General features: G+C 39.5%; 1 protein-coding gene across 1 annotated transcript; it reads left to right on the top strand.

Moving 5' to 3' along the window:
- The first annotated feature begins 1,884 nt into the window (after window positions 1–1,884).
- On the top strand, window positions 1,885–18,147 carry LOC143736457 (solute carrier family 12 member 3-like). The gene is made up of 26 exons (XM_077227151.1): window positions 1,885–3,000; window positions 3,153–3,242; window positions 4,261–4,336; window positions 4,459–4,554; window positions 4,806–4,945; window positions 6,162–6,272; window positions 6,362–6,473; window positions 8,589–8,719; window positions 8,814–8,898; window positions 9,027–9,187; window positions 9,289–9,396; window positions 9,471–9,594; window positions 9,682–9,783; window positions 11,627–11,782; window positions 11,929–12,028; window positions 12,106–12,217; window positions 13,467–13,601; window positions 13,682–13,788; window positions 13,880–13,962; window positions 14,063–14,149; window positions 14,588–14,686; window positions 14,889–15,000; window positions 15,086–15,172; window positions 16,987–17,119; window positions 17,202–17,269; window positions 17,517–18,147. The coding sequence occupies exons 1-26, from the start codon at window positions 2,752–2,754 to the stop codon at window positions 17,653–17,655; spliced, it is 3,003 nt and encodes a 1,000-aa protein (XP_077083266.1). The 5' UTR covers window positions 1,885–2,751; the 3' UTR covers window positions 17,656–18,147.
- Window positions 18,148–22,043: the final 3,896 nt, after the last annotated feature.

Raw genomic sequence — 22,043 nt, forward strand, 5'->3', positions numbered from 1 at the left:
AGATGTACTGAATAAATAATTGTCCATAGCTAAAAAATATAATAACATTCACATCAACCATGCATTAAAAAAGTTTGTAGGTTAGTTATATGTTAGTAAGTTTACATGTTTGTTTTAATCATTTTAAAATCTCTTAAGTATAGTCAAATGTACATGTTATCTCTAAGAGTTCATAAAAGTAAAAAAAATATATTTTTATCGAGGAATAATGTTATTAATTCCATGTGATGATAATGAACAAAAAACAACTAACTTTAGAATAATTTTGCTATACTTCGAACTTGCTCAGAATCAAACATTAGGTTATGAAACATGTTTTCATCAGAGTTGATATTTTGACCTTCCAGAAACGGCAATGCTACATAATACCAGAAACCCAGCAGACTTTCGTGAACATTTTTCCTTTATTTAACACAAAGTTGACGTGCACTTTTTTAGTAAGATGATTCTTATTTAACACAGTGTTGTTTCTGTTTGGGGTGAAATTCAGGAATAACTGTTGAAAAGCACATCAAATCAAACACGTGACCGAAATGAACCGTATGTAATGTGACCATGTGAAAAAAATCATTGTATTTGTTCATGTAACATTAAAGATCTCATAAAATTAAGAAAAATAATCATGTATCAGCCTTATAGTTGTAATGTATTTGCACAGAAAAGAAGACAAGCATTACAGATCTGAGACCCATTAAATGAGCTTTTTTTTTTCATTGAATAATTTATGAAAATGTTCTGTAGATGCATATTGTACATCAACAGCTAATTTCTAGTTTGTACTATTCTTTGTACTTGTTAACAGAGATGACATTTCGAGACCCAAGGTCACTTACACAAAGCCCACCCAATAGGGAATGTGTCCAATAAATGACCAAAAAAAGCCACGGTACGAAGTTTTACTGTTCATAAAATATACTTTTATAACTTCTTTATGGCATGAAGTTCCATGAAACTTGTATAAACGGTGGAAAAGGTTTATTGTGTTCCTTCGGCCCGGTCTGATTGTTGACTCAAGTGCTCTTTGAAATCGAAATTCTAGGAATGGACAAAAACACTAACTGATTGGCTAATGTCCACGCTATAAATTACATATCCTTTGGCCATCCATATTTTGCCCTCATGAAAAGCATGATGGTTCCAGTAAACACAACCTGCATACTAAGATGTGATTGGTTAGATGGGCATGTGGGTGTGTTTACCAAATACCCCAGTATAGATAGTTGGAACAATTGTCATGAAGCTGGAACACGTTCCCAAAGAAAACCCACATCAACAAAACATTTTCATGTTAGTACTCAGAACAAATGAATGGGAACACTATAGGCAAAAGTAGCAGATATCAGACAACACACATATGCTGGTGCTGCCGGTTCAAATGATTGTCTTTCACATATAACAACAAGGCTCTTTTACAGTAATTCCACTTAATAAAAATGTAAAAATTATGGAAATGTTCTCATTACATTTTCATGACATTCATTATATTGCTACTTAGTTTTATGTGTTGTCATAATGACCCATTTTCCATTGATGCAAAGCTGAAATTCAATTATGTCCAATTATATATAGGCTTTTCACAATGCAAGCAGGTTTACAGAGGGAAGATAGCAGCGGAAACATTCCCTTCAATGTTTTAGGAGGAAGAAACCTTTGCAATGGCTCAGTTCACATGTTCAAGCATGTGTTTTGGGCAAAATAACATAAAATAGTAAACACAGATAGTTATTGAGTAATCAGTTGTAAAGACTGATCCGTCTGAAGCAATTTGAGAATGCTTTTTTTATTATTTGGAAACAAAAATTCTTTAATATCTCAGCAGTGATATTAAAAAAGCGATTTAAAGTTTCCTACTTGTCAGATGATTCTAGTAAGAAAGAGACCCCAATAACCTCAGTAGTTCCAGATGAGATCTCAACAATGTCTCAGATTGTGCTCATGTTTGCAAAGATCCCAAAGTCTGCCATCGAAAATCAGAGATCTCAATATGAACTCAAACATTTCACATCAAATGATCTGAGCTGCTTGACAATGGATGACAATGAGTGGCTCATTTGGGTCTGTTTTATTTCAGGAGCACTATTTGAGATTAAGTAGATGAGCTATGAAAGAGCAACATCTGAGCAAGTCTCTCCATTTCATGTAATTGTTAGGAGAAGCAGTTAATATGTTGAAATATCTAATTTGTGTCTCTTAATTTCCAGCAGATTTTGTGAGCAGGTTTGAGATGTTGCACATGCTTCTCTGATAACAGCTGGACAAACTTTAAACTTGCTTCAAAACATGGAACAAATCACAGGCGAGTTCCCAGGCCCGTCCAGTCATATGGGGTTATGCAAGTCCTTTCAGACCTATGATAATAACTTGTAATCATTTCACTCATGATGCTCACTTTAGGAGAAAGATATGTGATGTTCACACAACGAAACTGTTGCTAGACAAACTCCATTTGACAGATGTGAAATCTTGGGAAACCAGTTCGTAGATATTTCCGGAGAAGACTTCAAAGATAGCAAGAGAACACAATACAAAGAACTCCCAGTCATGGTTCTTCAAAAATGTTTGTGTACGTCTAATAATGGGTGTGTGTTATTACGGTATAAAAGAAAACACAACTCATTTCCTGCCAGCAGAGAAAGGTCAGTTCATCTCCACTCGGCTCGGCGCTGTGATTTCCGTGGATGTGTTGGAACAGTTCTGTGATCTCCACAAGGATTAAAGCAGGTTGACTTAGTTTAAAGTCCTACAGGATCCATGATGGGCAAATTCATTGATCGCATCAGAAACTTCATCCCGGGTCTGCGGCGCCCGGACAACAATGTCCCACCTGAAGGTGTTACCGTGGATACGGTAGAGGTTGATTACGAGAAGGAGCTGGAAAAGAAAAAAATGTCGTTCTACAATCCGCTTGACCCCGTGCCAAAATATGACTTTTACGCCAACGACACATTTTCTGGACGTATAAAAAGCACCAGACCATCACTGGATGTTCTGCGCAAACCAGTAAGTAAATTTAAATTAAATAGTTATTTGAATTAAAATTCTCGTTTAATTTAACGTATTAGCACTCATATTTGAGTCTATTGAATATTGTACGTTAAGAATATTGTTTGGATGGCAACACTTTGAAAAATTCTCTATGTTTCTGTCAACAGCCGGATCCTGATGATCTTCCTCCACCACCAGAGGATGATGAACGGCCCAAAGTCAAACTTGTTCGCTTTGGATGGATTCTGGGAGTCATGGTGAGAAAACAGGAATCATATATTTGATCTCTTTAACATCTCAAGAAGTTTCTCCTAGACATTAAATGACGAGCTAATGTTTAAGTCTCCAGCTTCTCCAATGTTTCCAATGCTTCTCCATTTATTTTTATACCTCTAGCCTACAGAATTCAGGTCACATTCAGCTTAGTCAAATTAAATTGATAATAAAGTGAAAAAAGAAAAAGAAAAATAATATATAGCCTATATATATTCTTTTTCTTTTTCTTATATATATATATATAATGAATACAAACAGTAGGCTATTCTCAAGTCTCTCAGTACATTTCACCCACATTGTCATTATTATAAAGCATCAGAATGTTTCTTGATTCTTGACAGCGATGAGAACTGGGACGTTATGTTTAGCAGGGATGTAAACTGCTCATTTTTCATTTAATTCGCCCTTTTGAAAGCAAAATTTGTCACCTACTTGATTCTTGGAGAAACAAAGATTTTTTTTGTCGGGTTTGTGGCGTGAACACATTTGTCAACGTTCGTTCTGCACGCATTTGCTTGAGTACAGTAGCGGCCTATCACGTGGCTGACTCCAGCCGTAGCCAATCAAATCTCACAATTGCGCTTCTGACTAGAGCAGCGACCAATCGCGTGACTGACATAAGCAGCGCGCGAACAGGGATTCGACTTCTATGTGCCGGCATGTTTTGCTGGACTATTGCGGCTTTTTTTCTCGATGCATACATTTGTTATAATTATAATGTTATTATAAATATGATTGCTTGGTGTTATGTATATAGGTATACTCCCAAATAAAAGTGCATATCATTGAAATTTATTACATATAATGTTAAATATTTTTTAATCAAATTAAATCATTAAAAAAGTATTCAAATATGTACTTGAAACTTATTCTTTCATAAGAAATACCCTTTGAATCATTTTTCAGATCTGTAATTGTCTCACCTACATGAGTTTAAATAATGTTGAAATATTCTTGCATCCACACACCCCTGATGAGTTTGCTGTGATTCTGTTTCAGATTCGCTGTATGTTGAACATCTGGGGTGTCATCATGTACCTGCGGCTGCCGTGGATCACGTCTCAAGCCGGACTCAGTGAGTTGATCACATCACTTCTCAAATGCCTTTTAACAGTTTAATGTTCCCTCCCTCAAAGAATTAAAAGATCTAGACCTTATCTAAAGTAATTTGACACATTTGTGCATTTTTGCTTGCAGTTCTGACCTACGTAATTATCTTCATGTCTATTATTATCACAACAATCACGGCGACGTCAGTGTCTGCAATCTCCACCAATGGCAAGGTCAAGTCTGGTGAGTCAAATTAATTGTTTACCATAAAAACAGGAACATTTGATTTCAAATGGATTTCAGAATCTTTGTCTCGTTTTCCAGTAAAATATATTAAACATATGCTACTTAAAACAACAAGTTTACCTGTGATTTGCAAAATTGCCCAAGAAATGCATTGTTTTTATTTGACTTAAACATTTAGTGAGATGTATTTTTTAAACTAGTGAAGACAACTTGTCAAAGCAAGTGAAAACAGACTTGTTCATCTCCAGGCGGAACGTACTTCATGATCTCTCGGAGTCTGGGTCCGGAGCTCGGAGCGCCCATCGGATTGCTCTTCGCCTTCGCCAACGCTCTCGCCTGTGCGCTCCACACAGTGGGGTTTGCAGAGACCGTCAGAGATCTTCTGAAAGTGAGACATGCACACATTGTAGGGCTTGAGGGAAACTCAGAGAGTGGCTTTTTAGAAAAAAGCAAAGAGTCACATGACAAGAGTGATACGCAGTGCACAATGCATAACTTTTACTATAATGCATAGTTATAAAGCATTCTATGTACAGAAAAGAAGATGAGTCAAGAATATGAACTTACATGTTAAGCATTCTCCGAAAATCGTCATAAAGAAAACACTTAATGTGGCATTAATTAGTGATATTAAAAGACCAAACTCAGCAAACACCACAATAAGCATGCTTTGTACATTAAAGCAGATGAGCCCATATGACGAAATAAAGCAAATTTGTTTTCAGGGTGCAAGGTTGCGATGTTTATGGCAATCTACATCTAAGTACATTAAGGTACATTAAGCGTTTTCAAATGGCCCACGATGACTGACAGGACAATGGCAGAAGCAAAAGGAGAAAGTACAAAGATATTTTATTTATTTGTGTTACAAAGCGAGTATTATCCGTCGTATTAATTTTGTTAATTACAGTTCGATGTGTTTAATATAAGCAATTTTTCCAGTGTAGCCTACTATTTTATTACCGATTAACCATTATAAGCATTCGTTTTTAAAATAAGGGAAAATCCAAATACCTTTCATTTATATGTTACATCCTGGTTCCCATATCATCAGTCTTATTCAATTTGTTAATAAAAGTTCTATGTGTAACAAGCAAGTTTGTTATTATAGCCTACTATTTGTTTTTCATTAAGAATAATATCGAATCAAAATTAAATATTATTTTTGTCCCAAGAAAAGGAAAGATCTAACGTTTAAGATCAAAATAACCGCTACAAGTCCATCATTGGCAAATATCTTTTCTTATATGCAGTGTGGTATCGGTAACACTGGTGTGGTCACAAGATTATTAATTAAACAAACACATAAACACAGGTAATATGTATGCCTGGAATTAAAGCGTGATCTCCAAACACAAGTGGAGGCTGCACAGCGACAGCACATAAAAATCAACTCGTAGACTCACTCGTATGACCTTCTCTGATGTGCGTATGTGACCTTCAGTGACGTCATGAGACCTTTGTTGGTTGTTTTCATTGTGGCTCAGGCTACTAATTAATAAATAGACTAATTAATAACATGAATTTTATTTATTTTTTAAAGACATTTATTTATTTTTAACCGCTGTTTAAATCACATCCACAATCGTTTTCTTCATTCTCAGGACTTTAGCGCTCAGATGGTGAGTGATGTCGATGACGTGAGGATCATTGGGACAATTACTGTGGTCATCCTGCTCTGCATCACATTCGCTGGCATGAGTTGGGAGGCCAAGGTATACTGTCCTCTGCTCCTGTTTTCGATCATTTCCCAAAACTGCCTCTTGTAACACTAATGTTCTTCTTGCTTTTCACTCCACTAAAGGCTCAGATCCTGTTCTTCATCGCGATCATGCTCTCCTTAATTAGCTACTTTGTTGGGACGGTTCTCCCACCCGACAGTGTTAAGAATGCAGCAGGATTTTTCGGCTACAAATGTGAGTAAACAAGATTAAACGCTTTTGATCCAGATCCAGATCCAGATCTAATGTGGTCTTCAAGTGCATCTAGTTGTTTCTAAGTTTGGGATTCGTTATTTCGACCTGTTGCAACAAAACAAATACACAGTAGATGACAAACTCTTGTTTACTGTTGTGGCAAAAATTTCTATCAAACCATCATGACTGCGTAATAGACACTCTGAATCAAATTGTCTTTTAAAAGGTATTTTTTCTTGCAAGAAGACCCAGTCACCACACATAAGCTACGCTGTAGAGTGAGTGAGACACTCAAGAGCTGGGCAGCCTTTTATACTGATTTCAAGGTCTTCTTAGAAGCAGGGCTCCTTTCTGCCACATTCCTTAGATAAAGGACCTATGGCTGCTAGCCTCGATTTATTACTAGCTGACCCTTAATACCCCTACGGACTAGATGACCGTAAACTTCAGAAGGCAGAGGTCCCTACCCAGCTGTTCCCGAAGTGTCTCGCTCCTGTATTTACAACGCGTTCTCATCCCAATGCGTCATTTACGACGCTTTTGCCAAAGCGTTCATATCCTACGTACATGGCACCCTTTAGCGTAAATATAACACGCACAGAGTATGGGTAGGTTTAGGTCTGGGGTAGGGTTAGGGTTAGACCACTAGGCGGCGCCTTCTGCCCCATATATATCTGCGTCTCATATTTACGCTAAAGGGTGCCATGTGCGTAGGATATGTACGCTTTGGCAAAAGCGTCGTATATGACGCCTTGGGATGAGGACGGGCTCGTATTTAAGATGTACAAACATACATATATCTCCCGTCCCAGTCACATAGAAACATGTGACTCACATTACTTTGTAATATCTACTGCAGATCAATGAAACCCAATTTTTGTATTACAATACCAAGCTCCGAACCGCAACGTTAACACAACATATGATTCATGCATGTGTAGCCCATTCGGTTCGCACTGCCCGCATATTAGGAACTCCCCTGAGATTAGGGGAGTGAGGTTTACATGCACAGCTCACACTAGCCTACATTTGTTACACACACCCCTTAAACCTAACTCCCATCCGGGACACGGCACCACTGTAGCCCCTCCAGTTCTCACCGCCAGCTCTAAGCAGGACGCAGACACGTCCGCATAAGGGTCACAGCACCACTGTAGCCCCTCCAGTTCTCACCGCCAGCTCTAAGCGGGACGCAAACCCAGACACATCTGCATAAGGGTCACGCCACCACTGTAGCCCCCTCCAGTTCTCACCGCCAGCTCTAAGCGCGACGCAAACCCAGACAAGTCCGCATAAGGGTCACGGCACCACTGTTACACTTCCAGTTCTCACCGCCAGCTCTAAGCGGGACGCAAACCCAGACACGTCCGCATAAGGGTCATGGCACCACTGTAGCCCCTCCAGTTCTCACCGCCAGCTCTAAGCGGGACGCAAAACCAGACAAGTCCGCATGAGGATCACGCCACCACTGTAGCCCCTCCTGTTCTCACCGCCAGCTCTAAGCGGGACGCAAACCCAGACAAGTCCGCACAAGGGTCACGGCACCACTGTTGCACCTCCAGTTCTCACCGCCAGCTCTAAGCGGGATGCAAACCCAGACACGTCTGCATAAGGGTCACGGCACCACTGTAGCCCCTCCAGTTCTCACCGCCAGCTCTAAGCGGGACGCAAACCCAGACACGTCCGCATAAGGGTCACGGCACCGCTGTAGCCCCTCCTGTTCTCACCGCCAGCTCTAAGCGGGACGCAAACCCAGACACGCCTGCATAAGGGTCACGCCACCACTGTAGCCCCTCCAGTTCTCACAGCCAGCTCTAAGCGGGACGCAAACCCAGACACGTCCGCATAAGGGTTACGGCACCACTGTAGCCCCTCCAGTTCTCACCGCCAGCTCTAAGCGGGACGCAAACCCAGACACGTCCGCATAAGGGTCACGGCACCACTGTAGCCCCTCCAGTTCTCACCGCCAGCTCTAAGCGGGACGCAAACCCAGACACGTCTGCATAAGGGTCACGGCACCTAAAACGTGAAATAACTTCGTCAAATTATGAACATTCAACTTGATGTTGTTTTGTGTTGGAACAACCAGACCTAAACACAGTTTTCTTCTTCCAGATGATATTTTCATGTCCAACCTACTGCCTTCCTTCCGAGGTGCTGATGGAAATTTCTTTAGGATGTTCGCCATTTTTTTCCCAGCTGCTACTGGAATTCTTTCTGGCGTCAACATTTGTGGAGATCTCAAGGTAATATTGACATTTTTCAGACAGAGCGTGTAAAGTAGGAAAGTCACCGTGCCCTAAAACACTACAGAAATTACTTGTGTCTGTGGTTTTCCAGGATCCTACGGGTGGGATACCTAAAGGAACACTGCTGGCCATATTGTGGACCACCTTGAGCTATTTATTGATCTCAATCACATGTGGTGAGATCAGACCTTTTTCCGTCACACCTTTGCTTTGTGTATCATAAACTCTTATGAAATTAATTGAAATGTGCGTCTTATTGGTGATCTGTTCTCCTCACTGAAGCACTTCCTCTCTTCCTGCTCAGCTGCAACTGTTGTAAGAGACGCTTCTGGCAATGAGAGCGATAATTTAGCGGTATCTAATAATTCGATCCAATGCAGCGGTCTGGGCTGTAAATATGGCTGGAACTTTGACCGGTGTGAACAGAACTACACATGTAGGTCTGGACTGGCAAACAACTTCCGTGTGAGTACATCGGCCCATATGGTTATAGTTTTCATTATTTTGTTGTTGGATGGATGGATAGACTTACTAATAGCTCTTAATGTTTTTTTTTTTTCCTTCAGGTTCTTACCACTGTTTCAGGATCTGGCATTTTGATCACCATTGGTGTCTTTGCCGCCACCTTGTCATCAGCGCTGGGTTTCTTGGTGTCTGCACCCAAAATTTTCCAGGTAGATGATTTAACTGTTTTGATTTAAAGTTGTGGTATCCTGCAAATGACATTTTTGTATGTGTGTTCATACAGTGTTTGTGTAAGGATAACATCTACCCCTACATCGGCTTCTTCGCAAAAGGTTATGGGAAAAACAACGAACCTCTACGTGCATACTGTCTCGCGTTTCTCATCGCTATGGCTTTCATCCTCATCGGTGAGTCCTGGATCGCCTCCAGATCAGTTACTGAGGTGTTTCTCTCTGCGGACGCTTTAACATTTGGTGTTATGTTTATATTTTCAGGTAATCTGAACACAATCGCTCCTCTGATCTCCAACTTCTTCCTCTGTTCTTACGCTCTCATTAACTTCAGCTGTTTCCATGCAACGATCACCAAATCACCTGGTGAGAACTTCATCATCATCTTAATCAACATCATCCGTTTTGCAATGTGAACAGATAAGCAATAATGTACTGTGAATATATATATACAGTATATATATATATATATATATATATATATATATATATATATATATATATATATATATACAATATACACTCACCTAAAGGATTATTAGGAACACCTGTTCAATTTCTCATTAATGCAATTATCTAATCAACCAATCACATGACAGTTGCTTCAATGCATTTAGGGATGTGGTCCTGGTCAAGACAATCTCCTAAACTCCAAACTGAATGTCAGAATGGGAAAGAAAGGTGATTTAAGCAATTTTGAGCGTTGCATGGTTGTTGGTGCCAGACGGGCCGGTCTGAGTATTTCACAATCTGCTCAGTTACTGTGATTTTCACGCACAACCATTTCTAGGGTTTACAAAGAATGGTGTGAAAAGGGAAAAACATCCAGTATGCGGCAGTCCTGTGGGCGAAAATGCCTTGTTGATGCTAGAGGTCAGAGGAGAATGGGCCGACTGATTCAAGCTGATAGAAGAGCAACTTTGACTGAAATAACCACTCGTTACAACCGAGGTATGCAGGAATGCATTTGTGAAGCCACAACACGCACAACCTTGAGGCGGATGGGTTACAAGAGCATAAGACCCCATCGGGTACCACTCATCTCTACTACAAATAGGAAAAAGCGGCTACAATATTGCAAGAGCTCACCAAAATTGGACAGTTGAAGACTGGAAAAGTGTTGCCTGGTCTGATGAGTCTCGATCTCTGTTGAGACATTCAGATGGTAGAGTCAGAATTTGGCGTAAACAGAATGAGAACATGGATCCATCATGCCTTGTTACCACTGTGCAGGCTGGTGCTGGTGGTGTAATGGTGTGGGGGTTGTTTTTGGCACACTTTAGGCCCCTTAGTGCCAATTGGGCATCGTTTAAATGCCACTGCCTACCTGAGCATTGTTTCTGACCATGTCCATCCCTTTATGGCCACCATATACCCATCCTCTGATGGCTACTTCCAGCAGGATAATGCACCATGTCACAAAGCCCGAATCATTTCAAATTGGTTTCTTGAACATGACAATGAGTTCACTGTACTAAAATGGCCCCCACAGTCACCAGATCTCAACCCAATAGAGCATCTTTGGGATGTGGTGGAACGGGAGCTTCGTGCCCTGGATGTGCATCCCACATATCTCCATCAACTGCAAGATGCTATCCTATCAATATGGGCCAACATTTCTAAAGAATGCTTTCAGCACCTTGTTGAATCAATGCCACGTAGAATTAAGGCAGATCTGAAGGCGAAAGGGGGTCAAACACAGTATTAGTATGGTGTTCCTAATAATCCTAATCCTTTAGGTGAGTGTATATATATATATACAATATATATATATATATATATATATATATATATATATAATATGAATGGGACCTTCCAACTTTTCATCACCTTTTGAACTTAAAGGGACTTTTACAGCTTGTTTTACTATTTAACAAAATGTTTTTATTGAACAGGCATTCTAAAAAATATGCTCTGGTCAAGTTCAGACTTTTTAACTTTATTCATCATAATTTGATTATTAATCACTAGATGTAAATGAAAAGCTAAAAGTTAGTTGTTGCTCTGTCGGAGATTAAAAATAAGATTTAAAATGGTGAATTCTGTGTCTTCATATAAAAAGAAAACCAACAGTTGTTGGGGGGTGAAATAACCCTAACCCTAAAATAAGAAATATCTTGATTTCTATATTTTAAGTCAATCGGAAGCCCTTTTTGAGAACAGCTCTTCTGTGTGTCTAATATTCATGTTTGTCGTCTGTCTCTCGCAGGCTGGCGGCCGCAGTACCGTGGCTTCAGTCCGTGGACGTCTCTGTTTGGTGCTTGCTTGTCTTTTGTCCTCATGTTTCTGTTCACATGGTGGGCCGCTCTTGTCACGTCCATTGTCATTCTCTTCCTCATAGGTTATGTTTCCTATACAAAGCCTCGTGAGTAACCTTATTGTTTGTCTGGTTTGCTTTCAATGACGCAATATGTTGCAGATTATGACTTACATTTTCCACTTATGATCATAAAAACATATTTTATGTTCAGTTATTTTAACACATTGACTGTTGTCTTATCGTGTGTCCAGAGATCAACTGGGGCTCATCTTATCAGGCCGGTATCTACAACATGGCTTTGTCCTTCTCGATGTCTCTGACTGGTGTGAGTGATCATGTCAAAAACTACAGGTGAGACTGTAAAAGTATATATTACCAATCTGATCTGATCACAATACACCAGCCGATCATGATAAGCTCTCTCTTAGGCCTCAGTGTCTCGTTCTGACCGGCCCTCCGAACGCCCGTCCCGCTCTGGTGGACTTTGTGGGCACTTTCACCAAAAGCATCAGCCTGATGATCTGTGGGAACATCATCATGGTAAGAAGAACCCAGAGCTGGGCCATTTTTGATGCACAATCTTACACCGATAACTCTATGATATGAAGAGCATGCAACTGGGTTAAAGCTATTTAATTTAATTAATAAAAGATCCCGGTTCGATTCATATATGCATGCCCATCAAAATTCTGTCCAAAGTCACTCAGAAATGCATCACGTTATGAAAGTTTGAACAGAATACAAACCTGAGCAGTATTTTATTTTGACAACTTAAATATATGCACTGCCATTGTAAGGTTTGGGATCAGTGAGATTATTAATGTTTATAGCGATGGTATATAACATTATGATGCACATTAGCGATAGCGATGCACCGTCCATCAATGTATCTTTAATTTAATAGCACAGTGAATATTTAAGGCTGCTCCAGCCGGGCTCGACCAGTCAAGAGCAGTGAGTGATTTTCTCTTTGTCTTTTGTTGTCAGATGAAACATTGAGGACAAAGACAGCAGTATGTTTATTAGGCTGCTGTCACTTTAAGGGCTGCGTGTATCAAACACACTGTTACACACACGTTTTCTTTACATGTTCACGTTTCACTTAAGACATAAATGACTGTTTCACAAGGATACTTGCCTTTACAGGCATTTTGACATAATTTTGTTTGAATTAGTCCGTTCAAGCTCAAGAAGACATTCTATTCGCTATTCGCGCATTGTCAGAGAGGCAGCTTTCTGGCTGCGTGCTTTGGATGATGCGCATAGAAAAGTTCTTGAAAATATGTGATTACTGTACCAGATTCCTGTTGTAATGTACGGAACCACTCTTTATACATAAATCATGTGAAAGTTCATGTTTTTAATTTGCACATACAATTTAGTTATAATTCAAATGACGCATGTGTGCTGAGTGAGCAATCAGCAATCAAGAGCATTCACCAGAAGTGCTCTCTCTCTCTCTCTCTCTCTCTCTTTACCGTCGGTTAACTTAGTAATATGCTCCTCCTCCCCTTCTGCTCTCTGTTTGCTCTTTTGTCTATTTCTTTGTCACAAGCATTGTATAGTATTGGTTGTTGGTATCGTAGCATTTTAATGAGTATGAGTATGAGTACATGAGCGCAGTATAGCCCGCCGATAACAAAATTGGTGCATCTCTATATAACATTTTTATTCAGGAAAGATGATTAACAAAAAACCTGGTTGACACAATCAGATCACCTTGATTTCACCAAATGGCTTATTCAGTGCGTGAAGGTGTCGTGGGTTTATTGCGCTCTCATGCTTTCAGGAGGACGAGAAGTCCAGTTTTCCGCAGCACAGCACTGATATGCTGGTGGACTGGCTGAATCAGAGGAAGGTTCGTTCTTTCTACACGTCCTTCAATTCCGACAGTCTGAGAGAGGGCGCGAACAATCTCATGCAGGTAAGACCGTCGCTAATGTGTTCTAACACCTTTTTCTTCTCCTCATTACATCCTTCTGAAAGACTCAATCATCTTTCTAGGCTTCAGGTCTTGGTAAACTGAAGCCGAACACCCTCGTTATGGGATTCAAGATGAACTGGAAGGAATGTAAACCTGAGAGTTTAGAGGACTACGTCAACACCATCAGGTGACTTCAGACGCTGCTTTTGTTCATGAATATCAGTTTATTTGTCATGCAGTTCGTTGTATATTGACGTTGTTTCATGTTTTTTGTTTAGCGACGCATTTGACTCCAGCTACGGCCTTGCAATTCTAAGAATGATGGATGGATTGGACGTTATGGATGCTTTGCAGAGTTCAGGTGTGTACTGTGTGTTTTATACAGTATAATGACTTAAAAATGCATTGGTGCTGCAGTTTGAATCATAAAACAAAGTTTGACGTGGGTCTATTTTGAGCAGCAGGCAGATCATCTGCAATTGATAATCTGGCATTCGATGCAGACGAAGTCCCGCAATCCGAAAAAGATGAAACAGACCGGAATTCAGGTGAAAAACACACTTGAAGTCTTTTTTGGTGCACTTTTACCCCATTGGCACTGCTAGTGAAGTGTTGTGACAAACTAGAACGTTAAAATTAACCATCTACAGTGCAAGCAATGGAATCCTGATGTCATCACCCAGTCAGCCAATCAGAACAGTGGACATTGACATCCAGTCGACCAATCAGAACAGTCACACTCTAATGAATTAATTTATGTTTCAGACAATTAAATACACAGATGTAGTAGAAAAATATTTATAGTTTTTAAAAATTCACACTGATGCCAATGGAAGCAAGAAAATAACCGTTCAAATACAATTTGACTGCATGTATTATACCAAAGGTCACAATAAGGTTTACTGTATCCTTCTCTCAGCTCACTGTTATGTTTTTAAGGAAAAGTGACCTTAAAAACATAACTCCTTTTTTGACTCCCCATCTAGATATTTCTGACGATGGCTCGAACGATCAAGTCAGGTCGGTGTTTCAGACGAAACAGGGCAGGAAGACTATTGACATCTACTGGATCTCTGATGATGGAGGTGAGATACAACTGCTTGAATGATACTTAAACTCACTGTGGGAAAAAAAGTCATGGCATGAAGTTCCAAACTGGTTTAGTCTGGGTTGGTAGACCGACATGGTTTTGGTCTTTTGGTAAATCTCAAGGGGGTCTGATAAACCTCCAGCACAAACCGTTTGCACTCCCATTTTCTTAATATGAATGCTGTTGCTCTCTTTCAGGTCTGACTGTTTTAGTGCCGTATTTGTTGACCAGAAGAAACCGCTGGAAAAAGTGCAAAATCAGAGTGTTTATCTTAGGAGACCAGGAGACCATGAAGGAAGACCGTAAAGAGTGAGTGGATCGTTATATCATCATCGACTGTTACTAGTTTTGATATGCAGAAAAAGTGGTTCTTTAACCGGTGTTCTCATTACAGCATGAAAATGCTGTTGAAGACATTCCGGCTGGAGTTCGAGGAGATTGTCGTGATAACAGACGTGGATAAAGCTCCTCTGCCTAAAAAGTGAGAAATGTTCACAAATAAACATTGACAAAAAGTTGCAGGTTTGTAGTAATGCTGCCTTCATGTGCTATCGGAGACATCCTACTTACCACTTCTGAACACTGTTTGGTAAATACTATTATAGTATTTATTAAAGGGTTCAAATTATTCTTTTTAATGTTTCCCTTTACCTTTAGTGTGTAATGTATCTGTTTGTGTTTGTAAATAATCTACAAAGTAATCTACAAAGCTCATAGTCTCCCACAAAGCGTTTTATTCTATCTAACAGAGAACACTTTTCCAGACCTGCCTAAAAGGCCCTCGATTGAAGTCCAGATATCACTTCCTCAAAAGTCCATGTCACAATGTGAAATATTAGCATGATGCCCGCAAAAAGGTGCGGTTTCTGTGAATTGAAGTGTTGTCGTCATGTCGCGGATACGCTGTGTTGGATGCGAAAGCAAAACCGCTTTTGCTTTCAGAGGTCAATAAGAGTTTCAGATTTGTTTATAAAGCTCTTCCTGAGCTGTACAACTCAAACGTTTTCTTGTGCGCAGTGCATTTTACAGAGGACACCAGGGATAGTAAAATGCCGGCTATAAACTTTAGACTACTTACCACTGTGAAACGTTCTGCTCAAGTCGTGCTTGTGTAACGGAGGCCAGTAAGAGCTGTGAGGGTAATCCTCACTTCCCTGATCTCAAGAAATGAAATAGCAACTGACACTGCAGTCTTAAGCGTCCTTGTTGTTAGCACACCCGCTTCCAATGCCGGAGACGCTGGTTCGAGTCCCACTTGGAGTTGGGTGAGTAGGACCACAGGGGTTATAATGGTGCCGTGACCCAGATGGGAGCGAGGTTTAGGGGGTGAGTGTAACGGAGGCCAGTAAGAGCTGTGACAGTAATCCTCACTTCCCTGATCTCAAGAAGTGAAATAGCAACTGACACTGCAGTCTTAAGCGTCCTTGTTTTTAGCACACCCGCTTCCAATGCCGGAGACGCAGGTTCGAGTCCCACTTGGAGCGGGGTGAGTAGGACCACAGGGGTTATAATGGTGCCGTGACCCAGATGGGAGTGAGGTTTAGGGGGTGAGTGTAACGGAGGCCAGTAAGAGCTGTGACAGTAATCCTCACTTCCCTGATCTCAAGAAGTGAAATAGCAACTGACACTGCAGTCTTAAGCGTCCTTGTTGTTAGCACACCCGCTTCCAATGCCGGAGACGCAGGTTCATGTCCCACTTGGAGCGGGGTGAGTAGGACCACAGGGGTTATAATGGTGCCGTGACCCAGATGGGAGTGAGGTTTAGGGGGTGAGTGTAACGGAGGCCAGTAAGAGCTGTGAGAGTAATCCTCACTCCCCTGATCTCAAGAGGTGCACTAGCGACTGACGCTGTGGTGTTTAACATCCTTGTTAGCGCGCCCGAATCCCACGTCAGTTTGAGTCCCCGCTTGGAGCAGGGCGAGCAGGACTGGAGGGTTTAAACTTGCAAAGTGGGTACCAATCGATTGGCTTGGTCATCTTCATTTTCAGAATCCGACTGGAGCTTGAACTGGTAAGGTAAAATCAACAACATTAATTTTAACTCTGCATTTACAAATGCTATAGAAGCCTTGGAAGCTTAAGCTCGTGATAATGGCAAAGCCTGTTACATTTCCGATGCATGCTTGAGGTGTTTGTCCAATCACTACGTAATGGGTCAGTTGACCAATCAGAGCCTTTTGAGCTTTTCAGAAGGAGGGGCTTTGAAGAAATCAGCGTGTTTCAGACATACCGGGAATAGAGGAGCTGAAATAACGTACAGTATGTAAAAATTCTTCTTGCTCTCTGTTCCTGTAGTTGGCAGCGGTATGAGGAAAACATCGCCCCCTTCATGCTGAGTGAAGAACAGGCTGGAGGAGACATACAGGAGCTCAAGAGACTTAGTCCATGGAAAGTTTCGGACAAAGACCTGGAGGCCATAAAACCCAAGGTGTGTGTGCTTGCTGGTGTTTGTCGTTTTGAACACGAGTACCATCCATCAGACCCTCCATTTGTCTGTCTTTTATTTTCAGGTGGAGAGGTCGGTGAGACTAAATGAGATCATCAAGAAGAACTCCATCCCCGCGGCTTTGGTTGTAATGTGAGTATTGCTAGTTAGAGCAGTTTACCCATCCCATATGATACGTCATTTTCATGTATCAATCCAAAGGGATTCACAAATGAGTGACATCACAAGCAATTGGTCATACTTTTGCATAATTTGGGGCCTTTGAGAACAAAAGCAAAACCAGTTGAGGCTTCTTAATTAGCTTAACTAATATGACCAGCGTTGCCAGTCAATTTATGCCTGATAACAGCTCTACACATAATGTGTGTGTGTGTTTCAGTTCTCTTCCAGTCCCTGATGTCAACTGTCCCAGTTCTCTCTATATGGCCTGGGTGGAAGCGCTGAGCTACGGCATCCACTGTCCCGCCCTGCTCATACGAGGAAACCAAGAGAACGTCATGACCTTCTACTGCCAGTGAAACACTCACATTAACCTGAGTTCATCATTAAACACAATTATTCCTGCAGGTGAAGCTGCTGTCAGTTTCAGTCATGTGGGGATTTTAAGCTTGCCGTGAATCAGACCTGTTGAACTAAAATGAGCTGCTTAATCCTCTTGTACAATGATTCTATTACAATGTATATGTATATCACATGTTCATATGTCTGTATAATCTTCAAGGATGTCAGGTCAGACAGAGTCGACTGCAAAGAATATAATAGAAATGCATTGGATTTATGCTGGTGGAGGGAAGTCATTTATCTCAGGACTTTCATTTCAAAGTAGAATATAAGAGTTTCATGCCATAATAATGAAGACACAATAATAATGTTATGGAAATGTTACATTTTGACTGTATATGAATGGTAAATTATTAGGTTGTTGTTACAAATACGTAAAATTATAAATATGTTCTCGATGTGCTTTTCAATGTGAAAAATACAATAACGTACAATGGCGAACATCTAAATTTTCATTGATTGTCTCATTACACCAATTACAAAAACAAAACTGTTTTAAAATACATTAATGCTGTACAGTCTCGATCACAACATATTTAACAGAATATATTGCAGATGAGTATATTCTTTTCTAAGGATAAAAGTGGCTACCAAATGCATAAATGCAAATGTAAAACACCAGTTGATTCAAAGGCACTGAAAAGACTTTAAAAAATGATGAAGAAAAGTGAGCTTGATGTTTTGCATTTAATAAAATGACATGCACACATTTTGAAGTGTGACTTTTGGGGCTACTAACCTAAAACACACACTCAAGTTTATTAATAATTAGCAAGTGTGTTTGTTTAACCTCAAATTATGATTCTTGAATTGTAAACGTAAATGATTTATGAGGCTCCAATATTATCAGATTGTGCTTTGTACATACATTACATATTGACCAGCAGCCTCTTCCAGCCTCTTCCGGCATGGCTCAGTTTCTTCCATGTGATCTCAATCGGCCACACTTTTTGTTAATGATTATTTTGATGATTTGAAATGTTTAATAATTCTGATGCTCCTTATGATTTTAAATATTTGTAATTTTTTAAATCTGGTGTGAGTTTAAAATCCACATTTAAATAAAAAATGTGGTGTGCAGCTCATATCATTTGAGACATTTTGAGATGACTGACTTTTGAAGACAGACTTTGGTGTCTAGACAAACATGAACATATTTTGAGACATTACTGATCTTTTTTAAAACACATTTTTCTTGCTTGGTCAACCCTTTACGAATCCTGAATCTTATTTCACACTGCTGAAATAAATTGAGCTTATTCGTTTTAGATGGATTCATATTCTGATAAACACACCAGGCTGTGTACGAAAAAGTATATAGGCAGAACTGTTGCCTCAATGCCCGATAACTTCCAATGGCCATGAGAGATACAGTAGACAGTATTTACAATGGCATGCACTGTATAAAGGTCCTCGATTATGATCACACGTATTTTCAGAACTTTTTTAATATTTATGGAGCTTTTTTCTGCTAAACATGTTTTTGAGGAAAAAAAAGTGGTCATCTGAACAATTAGCATGTCGTTAATGAACACACTCTATTTCTATTCCTCACAGCTTCGTTCAAACCTGTCAAAAATGTAATATCCCACACTAGCAAAGCTAAAGTAAGATCTAAATGGTTGTCAAAGTGTGTGTCACCGTCTACAGACGTATTGTAATGAGGGTAAGTGAGACTTACCAAGTTTTCAAATCTTCTTCACTTTCAACACTCAAATATACCGCACTGACGACAGGCGCGACAAACATCGTGTGCTGTAGTTTCTTCTAAATTGCGGTTATTGTGCGCGCTCATGTAAACAAACCAACGAGTGCGCCAGATTCACATGACGGAGGACACGATTGGAGTAAATTGGCCTTAAATTAGGGTCTGTTCTCCACATAAAGCAATCGAATGTATTCAGAAGACTCGGGATAATGCACACGAATCATATGGACTACTTTTATAAGTTTGGAACTTCTCAGTTACAATCACCATCATCTTGTTCTTGTGTGTTTTTTAAATTCTGGGTCAACTAGTCCTGTCTGTACTTAAAATGTTTTGATGTGTACTTAAAATGTTTCTTTAAAACAGCCATTCCCTGCTTGCCACAAATAATAATTGTGTGTACAATGACATTGAATGAGGAAATCACTATTTGTATATAACAATGTAGACAACAATATATTAGCTATCAATAAACTAATAGTTTGTTGATGATTTGTAAGTACTATGTTAATATATAGGCAACTTATTATAAAGTGTTACAACAATTAAATAATTTTAATATATATTTTTTTCACAGCTGCTTTTTTAATAAAAATGTAACTGGAATTGTATGCTCCAGAGACTTTTTTTCATCATTCTATTGACTAGATTATCTCTGTCACTTGCTTTGTGTATATAACCCAGACGATGACAAGAAAATAAAGCAAAAGGAGATTTAATGAACAGAGTAACAGGCTAGCTTACAATATCAACCTCAACGCAAGACAAATGACTTGTGAATCGGAGGGATTGAATACACAGGAATGGTAATCCACAGAACAACAAACAGTGGAGGTAGTAACCATAGTAACAAACAAGTGGCGGGAAAACTGATAACAAAGAAAACTAGGACTGGTTTGATAACCACTGCTCTAGTTCAAGGCAGAGGAGTTTTAAATTGTATTTGTTCTTGCGTTCTGTCGAAGTTGATGTGTATATTAGAGATGTTAGCCATGACACCAAAGCTCAGAGGCGTGTGTCAAAAAAAGAAACAATTTCAGTGAAGTTTTGTATCGATGCTTGATTCATTCTATCAAACTAATGACATCTAATGACTAATGACATCCGAAGCTTCGTTTCACACACACCCACGTGACTGCTTAGTACCCTGATTCAAAGGTTTAAAAATGCGTGACACAGGGGGGTGCCCTCGTGGATTGATAAAGTGTATTGCGTTCAAACACTTCAAAACACTTTAAGCAGTACCCTCTCTCCAAGCACCAGTAATTTTAACAATGTAACTTACAATGTTCATAACGTCTCCATAAGCATTGCCCATCCGGGCTACAGTAGCCTACATTGTTGGTCCGTAGGCTACAGATTTACTATAATTGTGTGAAAGTGTGTGTGTGTGTATGTGTCTATGTGTTTGTGTGTGTCTTTGTATGCATGCACCTGCATTTTATTACTTTCTCTATATTCATGAGTTTTATTTGTTTACTGTAGACTTGGAATTAAGCCTTGTCCCGCTATTATTTGATTCATAGGACCAGACAGCAGTTATTTTGCCAAGAAGTCATTTTGGTTTATTCTTTATATGAGTCAGGAGAAAAACTTGAAAATATGTTGTATTCGTGCAAGGTCTATGTGTTTCTATGAAGTAGTACAGTAAAGATTTAGCTTATATACACCACTGAGGGACTTACAACTTCCTTGTAAGGTAGAAAAAACATGTTGCTTATGTTTAAAACGTAATGTATACCTCCTGCTTACACATGGTAGAATCCACTTTCCATGTTATGTAACTGTCCTTCAGTGTATACATTTGTGGTACATTTGCGTCAGTGGAAAACATTCCTTTCCTTGTAAAGAATATGCCAACTGTACAATATCATTGGAACATGTTACATTGCACACATGCTCCTACTGTATGTTCATCTCCCTCCCAGCTTCCCTCCCTGTGTTTGTCATATGATCCTTACACACATGGGTCATGCAATCTATATTCTAGCTCATTTTTAACTTCATAAGATAATACAACTGATTATGAGTAATAATGCAAAAATAAAACAATACAGCTACACACTATTAAATGATGAAATTATATTAAAAGAAGAAATTTTAGTATTAATTTACAAACCTTTATTGTTTTGAGTTAGAAATCTTTATTCACAGTAATCCTATGTCTCAAGAGTTTCGAAAGCGATCTGTCATCAAAGGTCAGAGATCTCAATATGAATGTGAACTCAAACATTTCCCATATAATCATTCATTTTATAGCACTAGACACTTGCTGTTGGACAAATATTGACTCATTTGGGTCTCATTTTTCTACATATGAGACAAAGATGATGAGCTATGAATTAGCAGTGTCTGAGCAGGAGTCCCATTTCCATTAATTTCCTTTTAATCATTGTCAACTGATGTATTAAAAATATCTCATTTATGTATTTGTCTTTCCTTTGAGGTGTGTGAGCAGGTTTGAGATGTTGCACGCTGCTCTGATAACACATGGATAAACTTTAAACTACTTTCAAAGCATGGAAAATCCCAAATAATGACAAGTTTCCAGGCCTATACATGCAAGTCATTCAGACAAGGAAACTCAATCAAGTGTCTGTCTGCACATCAACATGATCTGTAATCATTTAATTTATG

Source organism: Siphateles boraxobius, unplaced genomic scaffold, assembly GCF_051911475.1.
Source record: "Siphateles boraxobius isolate OS27281-9 unplaced genomic scaffold, OSU_SipBor_1 130, whole genome shotgun sequence".
Classification (NCBI taxonomy): domain Eukaryota; kingdom Metazoa; phylum Chordata; class Actinopteri; order Cypriniformes; family Leuciscidae; genus Siphateles; species Siphateles boraxobius.